The sequence below is a fragment of the Dermacentor albipictus genome, chromosome 1, assembly GCF_038994185.2.
Source record: "Dermacentor albipictus isolate Rhodes 1998 colony chromosome 1, USDA_Dalb.pri_finalv2, whole genome shotgun sequence".
Taxonomy (NCBI): domain Eukaryota; kingdom Metazoa; phylum Arthropoda; class Arachnida; order Ixodida; family Ixodidae; genus Dermacentor; species Dermacentor albipictus.
In genome coordinates this window covers 36,306,687-36,326,004 of record NC_091821.1, presented here as the reverse complement: position 1 = coordinate 36,326,004, position 19,318 = coordinate 36,306,687, and the positions used below count along the sequence as shown (strand labels likewise).

The window sequence follows — 19,318 nt, the reverse complement described above, 5'->3', positions numbered from 1 at the left end:
TTCCCATCAAGCTTTTCTTGCTTCCCATGACTCGCACAGTACAATGTTGTGTCAGTGCCCCTGCTGTGAATGGAACATGAATATACACTGAGTTTCGCGTGTGACGTCTGCAGTACCAATATGTCAAGTCAGGGTTGAATCAACGGAAGTCAACTGTATTAGCAGTAGCTGGGACCTTCCCACAAGATCGAATTAAGCAAAAATTAACCTAACTGCAATTGAATAAACAAAATTATATGGTACCATGGTCTGTAAACCGGGAGTGCACGTGCGGAAGGTGTTCTATCAACTTTTTCTTTCAATAGAGAAAGGCACGATGTCTTGCTGGAAAATACAGTCAGCTTCACAAGATGAGCATCATTTACATCATGTTTAATGCAGCATTTGCGTTATTTCTCTTATTGGTCAATTTCTTTTGCTTTTTGCTCTTTGTTAGCCACGATTGCAATCACTGATACGTGCCAAAATGAATAGTACTTTAACTTCAAATGAAGTGAACTAACTGACCTGCAGTGGAGATGGGAATGCCTTTTGCGGTAGAAACAGCTCCTTCGTTTTCTTGTTCTGGTGTTGGGGACCCTGGAGGTGTCACATCTTCATAAAGTGGCTCTGCATCTCCTACAGAAGATATAAAATGGAATGCTAAATAAAAAATTTATTTCTGGGGTTTCACGTGCCAAAACCACGATATAAATATGAGGCATGCCATAGTGTGGGACTCCGGATTAATTTTGACTGCCTGAGGTTCTTTAGTGTGCACTCAATGCACAATACAGAAGCATTTTTGCATTTTGTCTTCATCGAAATGCAGCCGCCGTGGCTTGGATTTAAAATGGAATGCTGAAGAAATGCTGTGTAGTAAGTGATATAGTCAATATACATGGTAAGCTAACCAATTTACTACTAAATGCAAAAGTTAATCTACTGCTACATACTTCTGCTTTTTCACATACTGTGCTATGCCTTACAATGCTAGAGCCTCATTAGTAATGTTTCCATTGTACGAAACAGGAAATTATCTACTTGAAGACGAGGTGTGCTGAACTCGGCTGTTCATGACAATGATTCTTTGTAGCCTCTTTGAATATCTTCCCAACAAAATGTTGAAACTCAGTGAACTGCTTATGAAGAGAGAAATGAATTTCCAAACCCTAGTAACCACGCTGCATTTTAATTCCAAAGTACTGTTGCCAAATGCACGTGCAATACCTTGCTGTTGCATGAAGAAATCAATACACTAATGCAGTGGCTCATTGAAATTGCAAGCAACAATTTATAACTGCCTGCTTTCAGGAAGCACGGAAATGGCCAGACTAAACACTTCACAATCTCTGCTTCTATCCCCCCCAAGATGTACTCTTTGTCATAGCTCTACATGATTTTCCCACTAAAGAGGCATTTCCAGTTCCTGTAGAACTTTTACACATCCCTTGTGCGCCCTCCACACCATCTGTGTGTGCACAGCCAAGCCCCAGCTCTTGTAATAGTGGCAGCCACGGCAATTTCCAGAAACATGGCTTCATGTCGACTATACTCTGCTATACTGGTACAAAGTCTGGCAACGACTATACTCATCAGCGGCAAAGAAATGATTAAAAAATGTCCTTCTCCATTCACAATTCTCAAATTAACTCTCGAACTTAAAATATGCTCAATGATTGATTCTAAGTGTACCAAGTCTCCCATGTATGATTGCAAAATTTCAATAAGAAATGCTGAGCCATTTGCAGACAGCAACCATTCTAAATTTTATTTTACTGCTTGAAGGAGAATTTTAAATGCTCTGATGGCACTTTGGAGAAACTCCCTATGGTGCCCTAAATAAAGGGTGTCTTTTTATAGCTGCGCCAAATTTTTAAAAATTGCCTGTAGCAGATAGTGTAATTCTAATCCTTGATCTAAATAATCAGGTGGCCATTAATTCTATGAGAAATCAAAATACTTAAATAATTAGCATAATTGGGGGAATTAACTTATTAATTAGTAACATTACGGCCACTATTTCAATCTACAAATTACAGACAGCAAGTTCACCGGGCGTATTCACTTGGAACGAATCCTCAGGAATTTTGTGCAGCTAAAAAACAGATCCTGCATATTGACATGTGTACTTGTTTAGCTTTCTCAGTTGACCGCCTTTCACCAGCTAACAAATGTTGAACGTTATCGCTCAGCGCAGGACACGCCTGCATGTAATGGAAGTTTCTGGAATGTTATGATGGTTCTATCCGTTGTCTCTTGTCACTGAACCTCGTGCAATCTGATTGCATGTGCGATAGATGCAGGCGCGTCATGCGCTGAGCGATAATGTTTAAAGGAGTACTGCCACAAAAATTTTTTATCTTGTTTTTTCTACTGCAACAAGTAACTAATGACCCAGTAATCACAGCACGAAACATTATTGGCTTCAGAGTGCGACAGGTAATTATTTGGAGCCTTGTTTGTAGCAATCATTCCAAGTTCCGGTTTGAGAGAGCAACGAGATGGCCAAAGAAGGAATGTAAACACAGCTGGACACGTGATCGCACAAAACTGTGATGTATGCACGCTGGTACGCGAGCCATCGCGAGCTTCGTGTTGCTAGTTAGTCTGCTACGCCTGCACGTGCTTTGCGATGTCCTCGCCATCATTGTTGTCCTCGTTTTCATTCTCCAGCGGCGACTATTTCCTGCATGCGGTAGTCAATGCCGAATTAGACGTGGTCAACTACATTTGATTTGATCCACTACAAAGCGGCGACTCGAAAAGTGCGGCTAGCGACAGCTATCAATATACATACACACCGGTACAAGTAGTACGAGCCATTCGCCGAAGGTGCTTTGGGAATGAAGCATATTCCAGAGCAGGACACAAGGCGAGGTAAAAGTCGACACAGCATCAGGCTCGGGGGTACGTAGTCTTGGTGGAAGATCATAGGACTGCTCTAAGCTCGACTGGTTTTGTTTATACTAGGCACGCTCGAAATGAAACGAGCCAATCTGGCTGCTCTTCAGTGGGGTCCATTATAAGCATGCAGCGGGGCGCACGAACTTGGACCACTTCTGCTGCTTATCGATGCTGAAGGTATAGCCAACGAGCAAGCCAAGCGAGCTGGCGATTGCTGATAAACAGTATATAGGCCTAGCTCACTGGCCATCAGATTCGAGGCCTACGGCCCTTGCAAACCGTCCGCAGCTAGTAATAAAGCATCTATATTCGTCAACACAATCAACGTCTGCACATTTATGTCACTCATGAGTGACAATACAATTAGTGTTCCCGACGGCGTTGGTAGCAATGAAAAAACATTAGCTGGGCGAGCCGCTTTGCAGAGACGATTGCAGCAGCGGCTGCACTGACCACTTGCGATACCTGCGAATCAAAATCACACTAACAATTTACTTTTTGCGCAACGTTCTATAACATGCACACTTTCGAGGTCACTTTACGAGTTATATCACGTGAGAAACAAATTTTGGCCGATTTTTGTGCCGCCATCAGTGGCGAAAGAGGTCAGCGTCATGACCAGGAAAAAAAAAAAAGACCGGGACGATTGGAGCAGTGAGAAACTTGCTTGCAGGACCCGCCTTGACGGCAGCGCAAACTCGTTATGTAGCATTTTCTAGGTTTTTACATTCCTTTCTTGATGTCGATGTCGCGAGGTGCTGCGTATTGCGGTTGGCTGCGTGCATGTACTTTAAAATTGATTTTAAATATGTTCTAAGCTGTATTCGCCGTTGATATTTTGCAGACGATGTGTGTGTGCCCACATAAATTGATCTCATGTTAACTCAACTTCGAAATTTTGTGTCAGTAATCATTTAACCTTTGTTGGCTGGTGAAAAAATGGTCACCCGGAAAATATAAACAAGTACACATGTCAATGCCCCGCTCCTCTTAGAAAGCATCGTACTGATGCTACAAAGATAACAGGAGAAAAAAAATATGCACGCTTAGCAAAGAAAAAGTAACAAAGAAACAGAGTCCCAAAGTTTGTCAGTGCTGGTGGGACAGCTTTTTGCCGTCTGGCGCGACCTGATAGTCCAGTGCACCAATTCATCAGATGATCTTGTAGGGTCCGAAGTAGCGTCGCAGAAGTTTCTCACTAAGACCTCGTCGGCATAGTGGGGTCCAAACCCAAACACACGATCACCGGGCTGGAATTCCATGTATCGTCGTCGGAGATTATAGTGCCAGCTGTCGGGCTTCTTCAGTGCACCGGAGATGGGCGGTGATGTGCGGCAGCATAGCATCGAGAGTCGTCGTCGGGTTCCTTCCATAAACCAGCTTGAATGGCGCGATTTGCGGTTTCCTGCACGGACGTATTATAAGTGAATGTTACACATGGAAAGACAACATCCCAAATCTTGCGTTTGACGTCGACGTACATTGCCAACATGTAGGCGAGGGTTATGTTTAGCCTCTCCGTAAGACTATTCGTCCGTGGTGGTAGGCAGCTGTCCTCGTGTGGCTTATCTGGCTGTATTGCAGAATTGCTTGCACAAGTTCCAGTGTAAAAGCCGTTCCTCGGTCGGTGATGAGCACTTCAGGGCACTATGTCGTAGCAGCATATCCTCGACGAAGAATTTCACCACTTCAGCTGCACTACCTTTAGGCAGGGCTTTCGTTTCAGTGTGGCCGGTAAGGTAGTCGGTAGCCAGGGCAATCTACTTATTTCCGGATGTTGCCATTGGAAATGACCCAAATAAGTCGATCCTGCTTTGCTGGAACAGTCGGCAAGGGGGCTCGATTGGCTGTAGCAGTATTGATGGCCTTGTTGTCTTGATGTCTTGCGTCGCTGACAGTCTGGGCATGTCTTGAAGTAACGAGCGACGTCGATGGTGAGGCGTGGCCAGTAGAACTTCTTCTGTATCCTTGTGAGCGCACGGGAAAATCCGAGGTGCCCTGCTGTCTGATCATCATGCAGGGCATGCAGGATTTCTGGCCGCATTGCTACGGGCACAATGAGAAGGTAGGTAGCCCGGACTGGAGAGAAGTTCTTTACGAGGACGTCATTTTGAAGGGAAAATGAAGACAACCTTCGGCTAGATGCATTAACTACAACATCGGTGTCGCTTCTCAAAAATTCGACGAGGCTTTTTAGCTCTGGGCCTGCTCATTGTTGTTCAGCGAACTCTTCCGGGCTTATTGGCTGAGACTTCAACATGCGAGGCATCCTGAAGTCCCTTTAAATTTGCCAGCCAACACAAGGCATGGTGGTCGCTTACAACTTTGAAGGGCCTGCCGTAAAGGTGAGGACGAAATTTCGTGGTAGCCCAAATGATGGCAAGGCATTCTTTTTTCCATGGTCGAATAATTGGCATCAGCTTCTGACAGCGACCGACTAGCATAAGCAATGACCCTTTGAAATACATCTTTCCTCTAGACTAGCACAGCCCTGATGTCTAGACTACTGGCGCCAGTGTGGATTTCGGTGTCAGCGTATTCATCAATATGGGCGGGCACTGGTGGTGACTGCAGGTGTCATTTAAGCACTTCAAATGCTTCAGTTTGCGGCATTTCCCACCTAAGCTCGACATCTGATTTCGTGAGAAAGGTTAATAGCTCGGTGTTGGGCGAAAAGTTCTTGACAAAGCGCCTGTAATAGGCATACAAGCCAAGAAATCTGCGCACTACCTTCTTGTTGGTGGGCTGCGAAAATTTAGCGATGGCAAATGTCTTCTGCGGATAAGGGTGGACTCCAGCTTTGCTGATGACGTGGTCCAAGAACAGAAGCTCATCGTAAGTGAAGTGGCACTTTTCCAGCTTCAGAGTGAGCCCTGATGACTTGATGGCCTCTAGTACTGTTCCAAGCCACCTAAGGTGATCGTCGAAATTCCTGGCGAAGATGACAACATCATCCAAACAGACGAGACAAGGTCCTCCACTTCAGCCCTGCTAACACAGTGTCCATCACGGGCTGGAACGTTGCAGGTGTCGAGCACAGTCTGAATGACATGGCCTTGAACTCATGGAGGCCGTCTGGCGTGATGAAGGCGGTCTTCTCGCAACCCTTCTCGTCGACTTCTATTTGCTGGTAGCCAGTCTTGAGATCTATTGACGAGAAGTACAGTCAATGTCACCGTTGCTTAGAGCGCGGGAACAGCTGTCACCAGGGTGCTCCGCAGCCAGCCAGCGACGTCTAACGGTAGTGGCTGGGCCCGAGTTTAGGTGCGCCAGCACAGTCTGAATGACATGGCCTTGAACTCATGGAGGCCGTCTGGCGTGATGAAGGCGGTCTTCTCGCAACCCTTCTCGTCGACTTCTATTTGCTGGTAGCCAGTCTTGAGATCTATTGACGAGAAGTACAGTCAATGTCACCGTTGCTTAGAGCGTGGGAACAGCTGTCACCAGGGTGCTCCGCAGCCAGCCAGCGACGTCTAACGGTAGTGGCTGGGCCCGAGTTTAGGTGCGCCAGCCGCACATGCCCAGACACTTATCTCGAGTCCAGCAGCTATTGTTAGATGTCGTTGGCTACCTCGGGAGTGGCCTGGTGGCCGCTGTTCCCGCGCTCTACACAAAGGTGAAGCCGCCTGTACTTAGCGTTGCAGTGCTGATCCAATGTGTTGGAGGGAGTATACAGCCTTCTTTGTGATCTTGTTCAACCGACGATAATGGACACAGAAACGCAGAGTTCCGTCCTTTCAGAGCGCAGCTTTGGCGAACGTTGTCATAACTGAGTGCACGAGCACACCAGTGAAAGGTGAAACAGCGAATGCGGAGCGGCAAATGATAGATGCAAATGGCGGAGAGACGCAGACCAATGATAGCAGCCCCTTCTGCGACATGCACGCGGGAAACTTGATACATGCAGACCCACTCAACCGCTCATTCCGTACTATCGTGTGCTCGCATCAGCTCTCGCTAGTGCTTGTTTCAATTGTTTTATAACCTGATTGTATGCACGACATGAATTGTGTAGTACTTTATGGAAGCCAAGCAGCACCAGCGATTACACTGAAACCTTCATTGAATCATCTATAAAAGACGATGCGCTTGACCTCAGCTACATCATTGTCAAATTCTTTGCCTTAATATATCGCGAAATAAAAACACACATATAGCTGCACTCAAATTTAGCATTAGGGATTACAGTAATCGTCGGTGAATTTTTTTTCTGCACGAAGACTACAGGAGAAGCACACGGGCTTTTCAATGGCTGGATGATGTCGCGCAGCATTTCATTGACTTGTCAACTTATAGCATCACATTCTCGCCTGGAAATTCTGTAAGGGCTCCTCTGGCGAATTGTTTGGTTATTATGCGATGTCTTCCAACTGGTATTTGTCGAATAAACGATGTCGCAAAGCAGTCTTTGTGTCGTTGGAGCAGACTTTTAAGCAGTTGCTGCTGACTCATGGGGAGACTGGATTTATGTCGAAGACTCGTTCCGAGGTAGATCCGATAGAATCCGAGAGGATGAACGTATTGCTGGTTTCCACAATTTCCTCTATGTATGCGATCGTCATGCCTTTGTTGATCTGCTTGAACTCCTGGCTGAAGTTTGTCAGCATCACTTTCAATTTTCCTCTGTGCACTCGAGCAATCCCTCTTGCAATGCAAATTTCACGCTCGAGCAGTAGACATTGGTAACCCTCGATGATGCCTTCTACATCTGCAGGTGTTTCGGTGCTGCCGGAAATGACAATGCAATGTGGGATGCTGACTTTGGTGTTCAAGTACTCTAATGGCACACTCACTGGAAGTCCTCTCCGGCGGTATCGCTGGGTCTGTGGACAGCGCTATCGACTTCGACTTTAGGTCAATGACTGCGCCGTGTTGATACAGAAAGTCCATGCCGAGAATTACATTGCATGAGCACTCTTGAAGGATAACGAAGTGGACCGCACTGTGAATGGCAGGTTGTAGTCCATAGTGATGAAGAGCTGTCTGACAGTGATGACAATGGACAGCGGCAGTCGCACTCCAGCGGCACAAACACTCCATTTTCAGTACTTTTCGTGCAGCTATTCTACTCATTGCATTAAGTTGTCGTATATACCATTGAAAAGTTTAATTCTTGTAAATTCCGTATACATATATATTATATATAGTGGATATGCAAGCTTTAAAAATAAATGCCCTCCAAGAATAAGCCTAAAGGCGAAACAACATGTACGCATGCTGGCGTGTGAAAGCTTATGCTCACATGCCTTGCGTTTGCTGTGCCCCGTGGTAGTTTGAATCTACAAGTGGACGCGGCAGCGCGTGCCCACTTGGCTCACATTTTCCTTTTGTTAGAGGTTGTTTAGTATTTTTTAAAGGCAGCAAGAGCACCAACATTTGTCTGGAGAAGATAGACAGCTTTAGAATAGCTTTTGACACCTTCTGCAAATTAAACGCAAGCAGCTTTGTGGGATGTTTTGGTGTGCGTCTCTTCAAGACCTTTAGTTTAACGTGCAGGAACACAAACGCAAGGAAGCTTTATTGAGCATGATATTAAAACTAATTTCACTCAAAAAGAAAATGCATCAGCCATGGAATCTTTCACTTCCAGATCCTGATCGAGCATGATGCAACATGTACGCGATGACAAGCTCCGCAAGCGCCGGCACAGAAATCCTGACATCGTAATTTACGCAGGGTTCTTTCGTAGCTTGTTGCTCTGATCTCTACGAGGGTTTGCTGCCATAATCACGTTGCATGAGGGGAAGCGCCATATTACTGCATCTTTGGTAAACATTTCGTAGTCCACAACGTCGGTGAAATCGCGCTTGAGGATCTGTTCCTAAAAGCGTCTTTCGCCCACAAGTGGTGTAGTTTGGCCTTTACTTGTAGTTTGGCCTTTAGATACAGGGTTTTTGCTAACCAGGTCTAGGTTGTGACAATATATTGAAAAATCTACAGCATTGTGACTTGCACCGTAACCAGGGGGGGGACACTCCTCGGTTCCGGTGGCGCAGGAAATTGGCGCCATCTGTGTACAGGGCGACGCAAAAATCCGTTTCCCTTGCATGGCCTCGTAGATTATCGCGCGCACGCGCGCCGATCCAGGTGGCCAAGCCCTTCCCCCCGCTAGGCTCCTCTCCCTACGCCCTCTCTCGTAATACACTCTCAACTCCCTCACCTTCGACTGTCTACGCGCCGCGCCGCCGTGCCATCCCCGCCGGCCCGGCTGCTGCTTAGTCCGCTACGTAACGCTTTATTTTTGTTATCTGCTGTCATCGAGATACGTGCGCTGCTGTGCGTTTACCGACGTGGCTAGTTTAGTCAGTTCTGTGTTCCTCGGTAGCTGTGTGCTTGTGCTCCGCGATGTTTCACCCGTTTCACGACTCGTACCGCTCGTGCATCGTGCAGTGGTGCACAAATACCTCAAAAACAAGCCCTGCAAGGTTGTTCCGGGTGCCCAAAGACAACAGGTGAGCGCTCAGACCCAAGGACATCAGAAGGCGCATGTACACGAACACAGCCCTGTCCATTTGTGTACTCCATGAGGCTCCGGACGTCGTTGCGCCTTGATTGTGCTACACTTGCCTCTTCCCGGTAGAGAAAGCTGACAAATAGATGTTCCTCCTCATTGTCACCTGGTCTGTGACTTGTGTTTTTCTGTGCCAAGTCTCATTCTGCAACTTCAGTAACTTGCCCAGCTTTCCATACCGCCCTCAGTGCTTTTTCTGTGTATCACGTTCTACAAACCAACTAACAGCTGAAAAATTACTGTTAGTGTTTGTGTACTATCTCAGTAACCCCCGATGGGAAAACCGCGCGAACAACCTTCATGTGTAGGCATGATACGCTTTTTTTTCCTCTGGAAAGCATGAGCATTGCAAGTGTCCTACATGCAGATTTTTGCAGTTCATGTTTATTATACAAGGGACAGCCCAGTAGGTACGACTTAGTGCCTTAAGTGACGTAATTTTACTGCTAAGCATTGCATTCGGGTAGAAAGAAGGGTCGTGTTGGCTTGTTTTACCTGGTCTTTGATTGAGGAATACGCCTTTCTGCGAATGTTTTCTATGTGCTGCTGCAAAAGCCGACTATCTCCTGTTCCCTTGCCACCTTTACTCAAGTTGTGACCAAGTGCGAAATAATGTGATAATGTTTGTTTCAGTTTTTAGTACGATGTTATTTTTTTCTGCCATGTTTTTTTTTCAATTTGTTCAGTAGTAATGAACATGTCAAGCATTTCATATATTTTCGTGCAGATCTATAAGTGAGCTTTCTTTTGGTATGGCTCTCAATCAAACAATGTTAGCATTTTATTCTATCTTTCAGGTGTTTTGCGTGTCCTTGTTTTTGCCATTACTAGTGAGTTTTCCCTTTTTATAGTTGTCATGACTACGTCATACACGTCGTCCAATTTTGTGCAATATCTTAGTGCACATATCAGGAGCTCGTCTACATTTAGGTCTTGAGGACGTTATATAAAAATGTTGTTTTTATATGTGTGTACATGGAATGGCCTTCGCGTTTTCTAGCGCTTTCACTGCACGCTTTCTTTTGTTATTTCACCATCTGTGAACTTTTGTCTTTAGTACTCTTATATATGTCATGCACCTCTCACTTTTGCTCATTTTTGGAGCGTGTATCACACCACGTTGTAAGAAAAATCTCTTTTCGGAAACGAAGTCAATAAAGCGAGGCTAAACATCTGTTGTGTTGGAAGTAGAATTTTTTTTATGTCCCGCCACATGCTGGTATAATATAAGTATGGGCAAGACTGCGTGCGTGCCAATGCATAGCCCACGGCGCACCACGCGCCAGCTCGCAAGCAATGCCAATGCGCCGCGTAGCGCGCGCATTGCTTGCGAGCTGGCGCGTGGCGCGCGGTAACAAGCGCGCTATAAAAAAGAAAAAACGCGCCGCTTACGGGTAAAAACAAAAAAAAAGTGAGCGGCGCGCGCGACATGGGGGAAAGAGAGAAAGAGAGTGGAGCGGGTCGGCATAATAAAAACAAAAAGGAAAGAAAAACGTTTGGGAGAGGAGGCGCCGCGCGGCTGCTGTTGCTGTTGCCATGGCAACGTAAACAATCATGTGCGCCGCCATTTTGCCTAATGCGTCGCCCCTTCATTAGGGCCGTAACTGACGGGGACCTTGGCGCTAGCGTCGAAAGAGCGTCTGCTCAAAAACGGCCAATGGGATGTATACGGAGTGTCCGCCCCCTGCCGTAACTTGACAACATATTTATCTATTTCCTAGATGTAGTTCAAGAATGTTGAATATTTACTTTATTGCTATTTTGCAAGTGAAAATAGACAAGTATAGCAACTTGCGTTGTAAACAGCCCGGCAACTATTTGCTAGAGGAAGCTGAAGGGAAGCTAAAGGAGACTGTATAGCTCAAAGAACTCCCACTTAGAATGCAAATTTTTGTTCATGTGTGTTTAATACTTTTCTTAATATAGCGACCACAATTAGGCAACATTAGGCGGTATCTACGCTACGTAGCAGACTGCAGCTACATGCAATTGCAGTACAGTGCAGCGTTTGCTTTGTGCACGGCAGGGCTTGAGTGCGTGCTCGCACTCATATGCTACAGTCCAACCATGCTAGGTGGTGTCGACCGGATTTGTCCTTCACCAGCTTGACCGATGGATCGTAGCAACATCCAACTTGCGCATTTTAGAGCGCAGCTCTTAAGTGCCCGTTCCTGGGTTAAGTTTTCGCATCGGCGTAACCATGTGAACGCGCGCGTGCCACTGTTCGCGCATTTGTCATTGGGCTTCTTCGATTTTCCCCTTCTGGCTACCCGCAGGCTGCCAGAGCCAGCCACAGCGTCTTCGTTTTTGTCGGGTTGCTCCGCCCACCGCGCTACGCACTTCCGCCGGGCGTTCATTTTGCTCGGGCTGGACGGTTCTGGCTACCAGCGAGCTGCCAGAACCTGCCAGGACTATTTTGGTCTGGCTGCTCTCTGGAGGTTCTCTGGCTAGCAGACGACTAAAAGAGGCGATGGGCGCTCGCTGCCATCTTTGTGGGGACTTCACGGATTGCAAAGCGGGCGCTTGAGGACTTAAAATTTACCTTGCTCAGTCAACTGTCTATGGTCATCCTTGGATTTCCTTACTTCTGGCGTTATCTCTTTAGGTGCTAATGCTCTGTTCCGCATTGCGAAGCGGCGTGATACGAGCCGTGGTGAACCGCTTGAAGCTTTTGTGTGTGTGTCCCCTGATGGTTTCTTCGCGGCGGTGATCAGCGCGCCGTGCTCTCATGTGTGCATGTTAACTGCATCGTGTTCCACGCAAGTTGTAGACGCTCATTCATACATTGCGGTACATTTTCGGTTCGTCTTTCTCTGGTGGCGTTCGTTTTCATATATTTCGCGTATGTATATATCTAGCTCCTTTTTCTGCAGTTAGCGAAGGCTTTGCAGCTAGCCCGTGTTCGCTCCGTCTCTCCGTCGTATGCTTAGGTGGCAGCTTGAAACCGATATATGTTCGAACTGCAGGCCGTTGATCTAAGAACACACATACATTGGCTTATTGCTCTTATGATTGCGACCAATGTTGTTTTTCGTGTGAAACGTTTTTCTGGTCACAGGGGGCGTGCATTTTCATGCGCCAGCCGCGTCCCCAGCTCCTTAGGGTCAAAATGAGAAGCACCATCAGCTATAACAAACTTTCTGAAATCGAAGCCCAAGCAGGTCGGCATGAAATTTTATGCGTATGAGATGTACCCGATAACCTACTTTTTCATGTCTTGCAATGACACGCCAACTAATCAATGTCGCTGGTGGGCGACGTGATCGCTGCGAGCAGGAATCCTCGATCTATCGCTTTCGAGTTTACAATCACTTACGCGCAATTTCGCATCTTGACATCCGCCGCGTTGGAGGCCACCTGTTGTGCTGCGCAAGGTGAGGTTGACCCAGTGCGCGTCTTGCACAGAGTTGCGCGAAATCGCGCGAAAGTGATTGTATCCCTGAATGCAACTATATACTTTCAAGCTGGCAACGCATAAATGGGCCGACTACGCCGAGCGTGCACCGGCCTCACCGGGCGCTGCCATGCAGGTAGCTTATTTACATTTCGCCAGCTGTACCAGCGTTCGATTTTGCAAACTTCGGGCAGGTTCAGGTTGTCTTGGGATCGCAGCCCACGTGACTTCCTAACAGAACCGGAACTATCTGGCTGCCATCTGGCTGCCAGAACTCCGAAAATTGAAGAGGCCCATTGTTTTCTATCACAGCTGGCTCTGATGCCACTCATCATGCCCGTGTTCCCATATTGCCCCTTGCGCTCATGCCACTGCTCGCGCCTTTGTCGTCATCTCCCACAGCTGGCTCGGATGCTGCTCATCATGCTAGCGCTGCCATACTGCCCCTCCCTATGCAAAGGCACTCACGGCACTGACCCACTGTCAGTCGGTGTGGTGATTTCGGTGTAAAATTCTTTGCCTCAATATACTGTTCGCGCCTTCATTGTCGTCATCTTCCACAGCTGGCTCAGAGATGCTGCTCATCATGCCAGCGTTCCCATACTGCCCTCCCTCTGCGAAGGCGCTGGCGGCACTGGCCCACTGCCTGCCAGTCGATGCGGTGATTTCGGTCTCAAATTCTTTATCTCAATATATCGTGAAGTGAAAACACGCATAAAGCTACGCTCAAATTTCACATTAAGAAGCATTGTTTTCGTCGGACATTTTTTTTTACTATCAATTATTAGTCTGCCAAGGCGTCTAACCAGGAGCGGCCATGAGTAAGCACGTGCTGGTAAGCGTGTGCGTGGCCTGACCTTAGGTTTCATGGGGTTTGAGGCTAGTTGAGCATTCAAAACTAGATGAAATCAGCGAGACCTGCTGGCTATGACACCGATAAGCAGGGTGCCCAAAGTTTAATTCCTATGCGAGCGGCCGAGCCTCAGCAGGTGATAGTCAGCTTCTTCCTGAAGTATGTAATTATTATAGAAATTTGAAAGCACATTTTCACTTATTTCAGCCTGTTTATTGAACTTCGTTAATAAACATACACAGTAACAGGAGGAAGAAGCGCACTGATCTGAACACCCTTCTTGGCTGACGTGAACTACTGGCCAATAGCAGCCGTAGTATGGGAATCCGCTTGATTTAAAAATAAAGCATCCAGAAGAGAATGAGAAGGCTTCTGTTGAAAAGACAGTATTTGAGAGAAAGGTGATTCACGCTCCACTTGCAAGATCCACGCACTATGTATGACAGCAAAACTTGGCTGAGATATTCACAACAGCGTATGCTATCCGTGGACCACGCTGTAAGAAGAACAGGTGGTCCGACGGCAGTGCGTCTCACTAATGTTGGAGAGCCAGCAGGTGGCACACGTGACTAGGAGGCTGGTTAGGAGGCTGGCACCGGAGGCTGACAAGCCTCAAGCATGCATATTTCAGCCTGCATTTTTCAGAGTGCATGTAAGTGTTAACACTTTCATGTTGAGGTTACAGTAAAACCTTGTTAAACTGTACCCGCTTAAACAGTAGCTTCGTTTTAAAAGTAGTAAAGTCAAATCCCCGACTCAGCGGCTATTGAACATAATGTGTTTTGTATCCGCATAAACCGTACCAGCTTATTGCGTTTCAACTTTTCGTCGTGCAAACACGGCGGTGCGTCGTCTCCATCGGGCAACTCGGCAGAACAACAAGCCTCAGAGATCTGAACAACGGCCTCCAAGCACCCTGTGCGTTTGCGCGTGAAGCCACATCAACATCAACATCATTTCGACGCTGTGCCAGAGAGCGTTATGGCGTCGTGCAAGCAAGGACTCGCGTCATTCCGAAGCTCGGATAAAAAAGACGCCGGGTGCTCAGCATAGAAGAAAAATTAGACATCGTCTGTGCTATCGAACGTGACACGGAGAAGTCGGCGCTGGCACGCGACAAGGATCTGCTGTTGACTATGGTGTGTGGCATTTGGAATGCGAAGAAGTTGCTCAGCAGCGCTGCTGCGACCGCGAAGACATGTCGGCTACGAGGTTCGACTTTTCACCATCGTTGCCTCTGTTGTTGCCGAAGTGTCACCTAGCGACAGTGATAAGGACGACACGGAAAGCGACAGCACGGGCGATTCAGGCCCGACAGTGGCAGAAGCTACGCGTTACGTCAGCCTCATAAATGCAATCATCGCGACGAGAGCAGGAGCGCGATAACGTAACTCTGTTTCAAACGAAAAGTATTCAAAACTCCGGCACCCAGCAATGAAAATGCTCCCCCGGGACTTCAGCAGCACTACTGCGTGCGCACACGGAGAATACGTAACGCCAACGAGGAATCTGCCATGCGAGTGTTTGCCGAGAAGAGGGGGCTGGCTGAAAAGCTGGCACGCAGCTTAAGTAAGTTTGAGGCCGCTGTCGTCGTGCTAGGCCGCCGCGGCATCAAACGAAAATAACACTTTTGTCGCGCGAAGTGAATAAATACTGCATGTTTTTTTCCCCTTTCATCGCACTCTCTCTGAGTTCTGTTTTCGACAGGTAAGAGGGCGACCTCATGCTATTTTGGTTAAACAGTACTACCGTTTAGTACGTAGTTTTTCCGAGCTCTGGCCAACTACGGTTTAACGAGGTTTCACTGTACTATCTTAATTTCCCAAAAGCTTACAGAGTTATTTGACAATGCCGCAACACATTCTGCATTTTTAATCAAAAACGTATATTTTGCTGAATGCGGTGATCGCAGTCCGCATTTTTGTTGGAGCAGCTGACAATTCAATTTGCAAGTTCCGTTTAGATGAAGAGTTGCTATCTGTCGTCACTCTACGCTGCGTCCCCTTTCTCATTTCTCATGTGAAGCCAGTGTGTTGGGGAATACCGCGTACGATGTTCTCCTGCGTGTATATAAGCGCTTTCTCGTAATGGAGTGAGCTGTACCATCATTGTTGCATAGACTCAAACGAAAATTAAATATTGCGTGTATCACATACGGGCTCTGTGAATAGTAGAGTTCATAAAGCACCAATACAAAGGCTGCTTGTTTCTTATGAACCATGCTGCGCCTTTCATGCATTTATAGCATTCAATGGAATCAGTGTGTGCATGCTCCTTAATAAAATGTTCATGATAGAAGATGCTGATCGTTTTCTTGTTTCTTTTTATTCAACATTCATGAGGCAACAGAAAACCAATATGGAATCAACTTGCAAACCAAGAGAAAGGAAGTTTATCGGTGTAGGATACACATATCCCTGAGACATTCTTCATAGCTGAGTTTTAAACGAGCTTATCCAGCTTTCTTAAGTTGTGCGACTTGCTGCTATTGGATCGTTTTTGCTTGGCGTATTGCCTCATACTCATAGAGACATAGTAGTGCAAAATATCTGCAACCACATCGCCTTTGCACAGAGGGCATGGAAATGAAAAGTTGTCCTCCTCGAGCAATTCATCTATGGTAAGGCAGTATGCAGAACGTTCTGCAGCGTTTTTCTGAAAGACGCTCTTTGCGGATTGTAGCATGCGAAATATGTGAATGGCGGGATGAATCAGCTTGCCTTTAGTCTTCAAGTTAACAAGGGAAGCTTCAGAATGGTCTGACTTGACAAGTGAGACTGCCAGTCCACGGGTGCAGTATTCGCATGGTGCGTTCTTTAAGAGCTTGCGGCACATGTAGCTGGTTATGTAGTAGACTATAGAGTCCGCTGTTTCTGGCAAAGAGTAAACATGGTCAAAAAGGGTCTCACATTTCACTTCATCATCTACATTCTGGTCAAGTTTTTTCTTAAGCTTTTCCAGCTTTGACTCTCCGTAATTGGATTGGAAGGCTGTTGTGAGATCCGAAAGCGTGAGGAGACGATTGTCGCAGCCATCTGCAATGCTGCAGTTGCCAAACTTCTACCAGGCTGTAAAAAGACAGCATGTTATACAACTGGAGAAAAGCTGACATAGAAGGATGATCATTCTGAACCCCGGCTTGGTGAATAGTGCCAAAAAAAAAAAAAGCTTTCCAAAACGTCCTGGTTGAAGCGAGATGTCAGCACATACTTGAAGTGGCAGACTTCGAGTAAGTAGGTTGTTAACTCTATTGTAGATAAAAGTGTCACTCGAAGTCCCTCAGCCGTTGACTCGGTTAAAAAGCGTTCTTTCGGGATTCTTCCTGTAGACACTTCTGTTTCCCAAGAATCGAGCCATGTGGAGAAATACTTTAAGACTTCAAAGTCCTTGCTGTCTCGCCTTATGCCGCGTGCAGGAAAACGCCTGTTTAACGCATCAAACACATCACTGAACATCATGGTAAACTTGACTGTTCCTTGGATATTTTCCAGTCCAAAAAGAACCTCGTTTAGAATAGTACTGTAGGCCATCAGCCACACTTCTACTTAATATCTGTGTCACCAGCTTCACCCTCATTTTTTTGGCATTTGTAGGATTCAGGTGGGCAGATGACAACTTCGGACATACGCACAAGCAACCAAGATTGCTGGTGTCTGCAATAAGTAATTTGTCATAGTGAGCCCAGAAGACGCAATCTTCAGCAGTTTGAAGATTTTTTTGCATGTGCAGGCAGTTTCTAACACATTCGATCAAGTCTGGGGCATCTGCAAAGACGAAGACCTTGCGATCATGATCAAGAGGATGGATAAAATAATTGAAGGGATTTTCCAACTTGTCACTCACTCTTTCCATATCCTGCGGTTGGTAGCAGTGCCGTCGCAGACCAAAGCACCAACGAATGCCCCTGCCTGCTCCAAAAGTATTACTGCTTTCATGACCAGACGAGCGAGGTCAGTCCTCTTTGTTGGGCCTTTGCTGGCAAAAACGGCAACCGGCTGCGAGTGTGCATCCCCAAAAGAACAGAACTTAAAAACAAGTCCGTGGTCGGCTAGTTGTTCTTTGCATGGCAAAGATTTGCCGAAGTCAGTGAACCCAGAGCATGTCATTGTTCTTGAGTGAACAGTCATCTCTTGACGCACTTGAATTTCGTCGAAGACAAGAATACCACGACGCTGGTAAGAATCCTTCGTGGCCATCTTTTCTGTAATGCAGTGAAGAATCTCTTGTCGAATCCGCAGTTGACTTGAACCGTGCTCGTGTACTTCCCGACTTTGACTTCATCACTGCATATCTTGCCCTCCTTAAGGCTGCCATTTGTTGAGGGCTAGATGGTGTGCGAAATCGCTGGTACGGCCTTCGCTTTTGTTTCTTCCGAAGAAGCCTCTTGTGATGAATGTGAAGTGTATCCGGCAACCTTCCACAGCGACTGCATGCAAGTTTCCTCACTGGGTTCTAGCCACATGGAACATTCCCTGCGCCTCCAGTGGCCGGATACATCGACGTAGGCATCGACACTGACCTTGTCGATTCGGAGCAAGGCAATGTTCAAATCTTAGCGCTGACAGCTTACTCATCATTCCACGTTTTTCTGGAGGTATAGCTTTACCCATAATAATCACACGGGTATTCATCTGGTCGTCGACTTCAAGGTAGTTTTTCATAAACATCAAAGCAGGCTCGTTAGGCCCCACAGGAACTTCCAGTCGAAACTTTTTCAAGATGAAGAAAAACTAAGCTTATTCATCCTTTTCCATTATTTCCATCATTAAGTCTCTACTGAGAACAAGGATGACTAATTGCTCAATGGTAAAGCAAACATTGCAACAAAAAAAGAGAACTTATCGTCTGCCCACACTGGTTCCAGGCTTTGTCAAACGCCATCTGCTAGAGCAAAGCGACGCGACTCCAATGTTGGAGACATTATCGTCTGTTACGGCACCTGAGAAACTTGAATGATTACAGTGAATGAAAGACACACTAAATAAATTAGCTTTTATTTGTTTCAATGCATTTTACGTGCAACTATAACTATTTAACCTCTGAAATTTCCCACCTTTTCAGCCTCCTTACGCGTGCTCCCGTGCTGCGGTTCAGACATGAAACACCACCATTAGTGAGACACGTTTCTACCTAGTGGCCCCCCACATCGTCAGATCACCTGTTCTTACACCGTGCTGTATGAATTATGTTTTTATCACCAAGCCCAAGGGGTTGTTCAGGACCCCTTAAAACATAATCACCCCATATATGTGTTCGAAAGTGGCACATTAGTCCCACAGAATTTTTTTACTATTGTTCTTTTCTATGAAATTATATTTATCCCCTTGTCGGGTGCTTTCCACCTGAAACATGAATAATAAACAAGAATACTCAAATACTTTGGAAAGGCATTGATAGGCGAGTCACCCGCAGTTCTTTCCACGCCTGAACCACCAAATCTGATCCTCACACCACTGGTTCACAAACTTCGTGGCACAGCTACCATCTGTGAAAATTGGGGATAAAATTATATTTATCCCCTTGTCTCGCACTTTTCACCTGACACATGAAAGGCACTTAAGCTGCCCATCTCAAGGTCGCGAGTTTGATATTATGCTGCGGCTACTGCATTTTGATGGAAGAGATATGCAAAATCATCTGTGTAACAAGCATTTGGAACTCCCGGTAACGTTGC

The 19,318-nt window shown here is 46.4% G+C and overlaps 1 protein-coding gene across 10 annotated transcripts in view; it reads right to left on the bottom strand.

Annotated features, from left to right (window-relative positions):
* Nup214 (nuclear pore complex protein Nup214) overlaps positions 1–19,318 on the bottom strand; it is a 357,324-nt gene that overhangs the window by 88,594 nt on the left and 249,412 nt on the right. For all 10 annotated transcript variants that reach the window (XM_065430714.1, XM_065430718.1, XM_065430719.1 and 7 more), the window contains exon 24: positions 508–618. In XM_065430714.1, the coding sequence (XP_065286786.1) occupies positions 508–618 (111 nt within the window). The remainder of the gene's footprint in view (positions 1–507; positions 619–19,318) is intronic.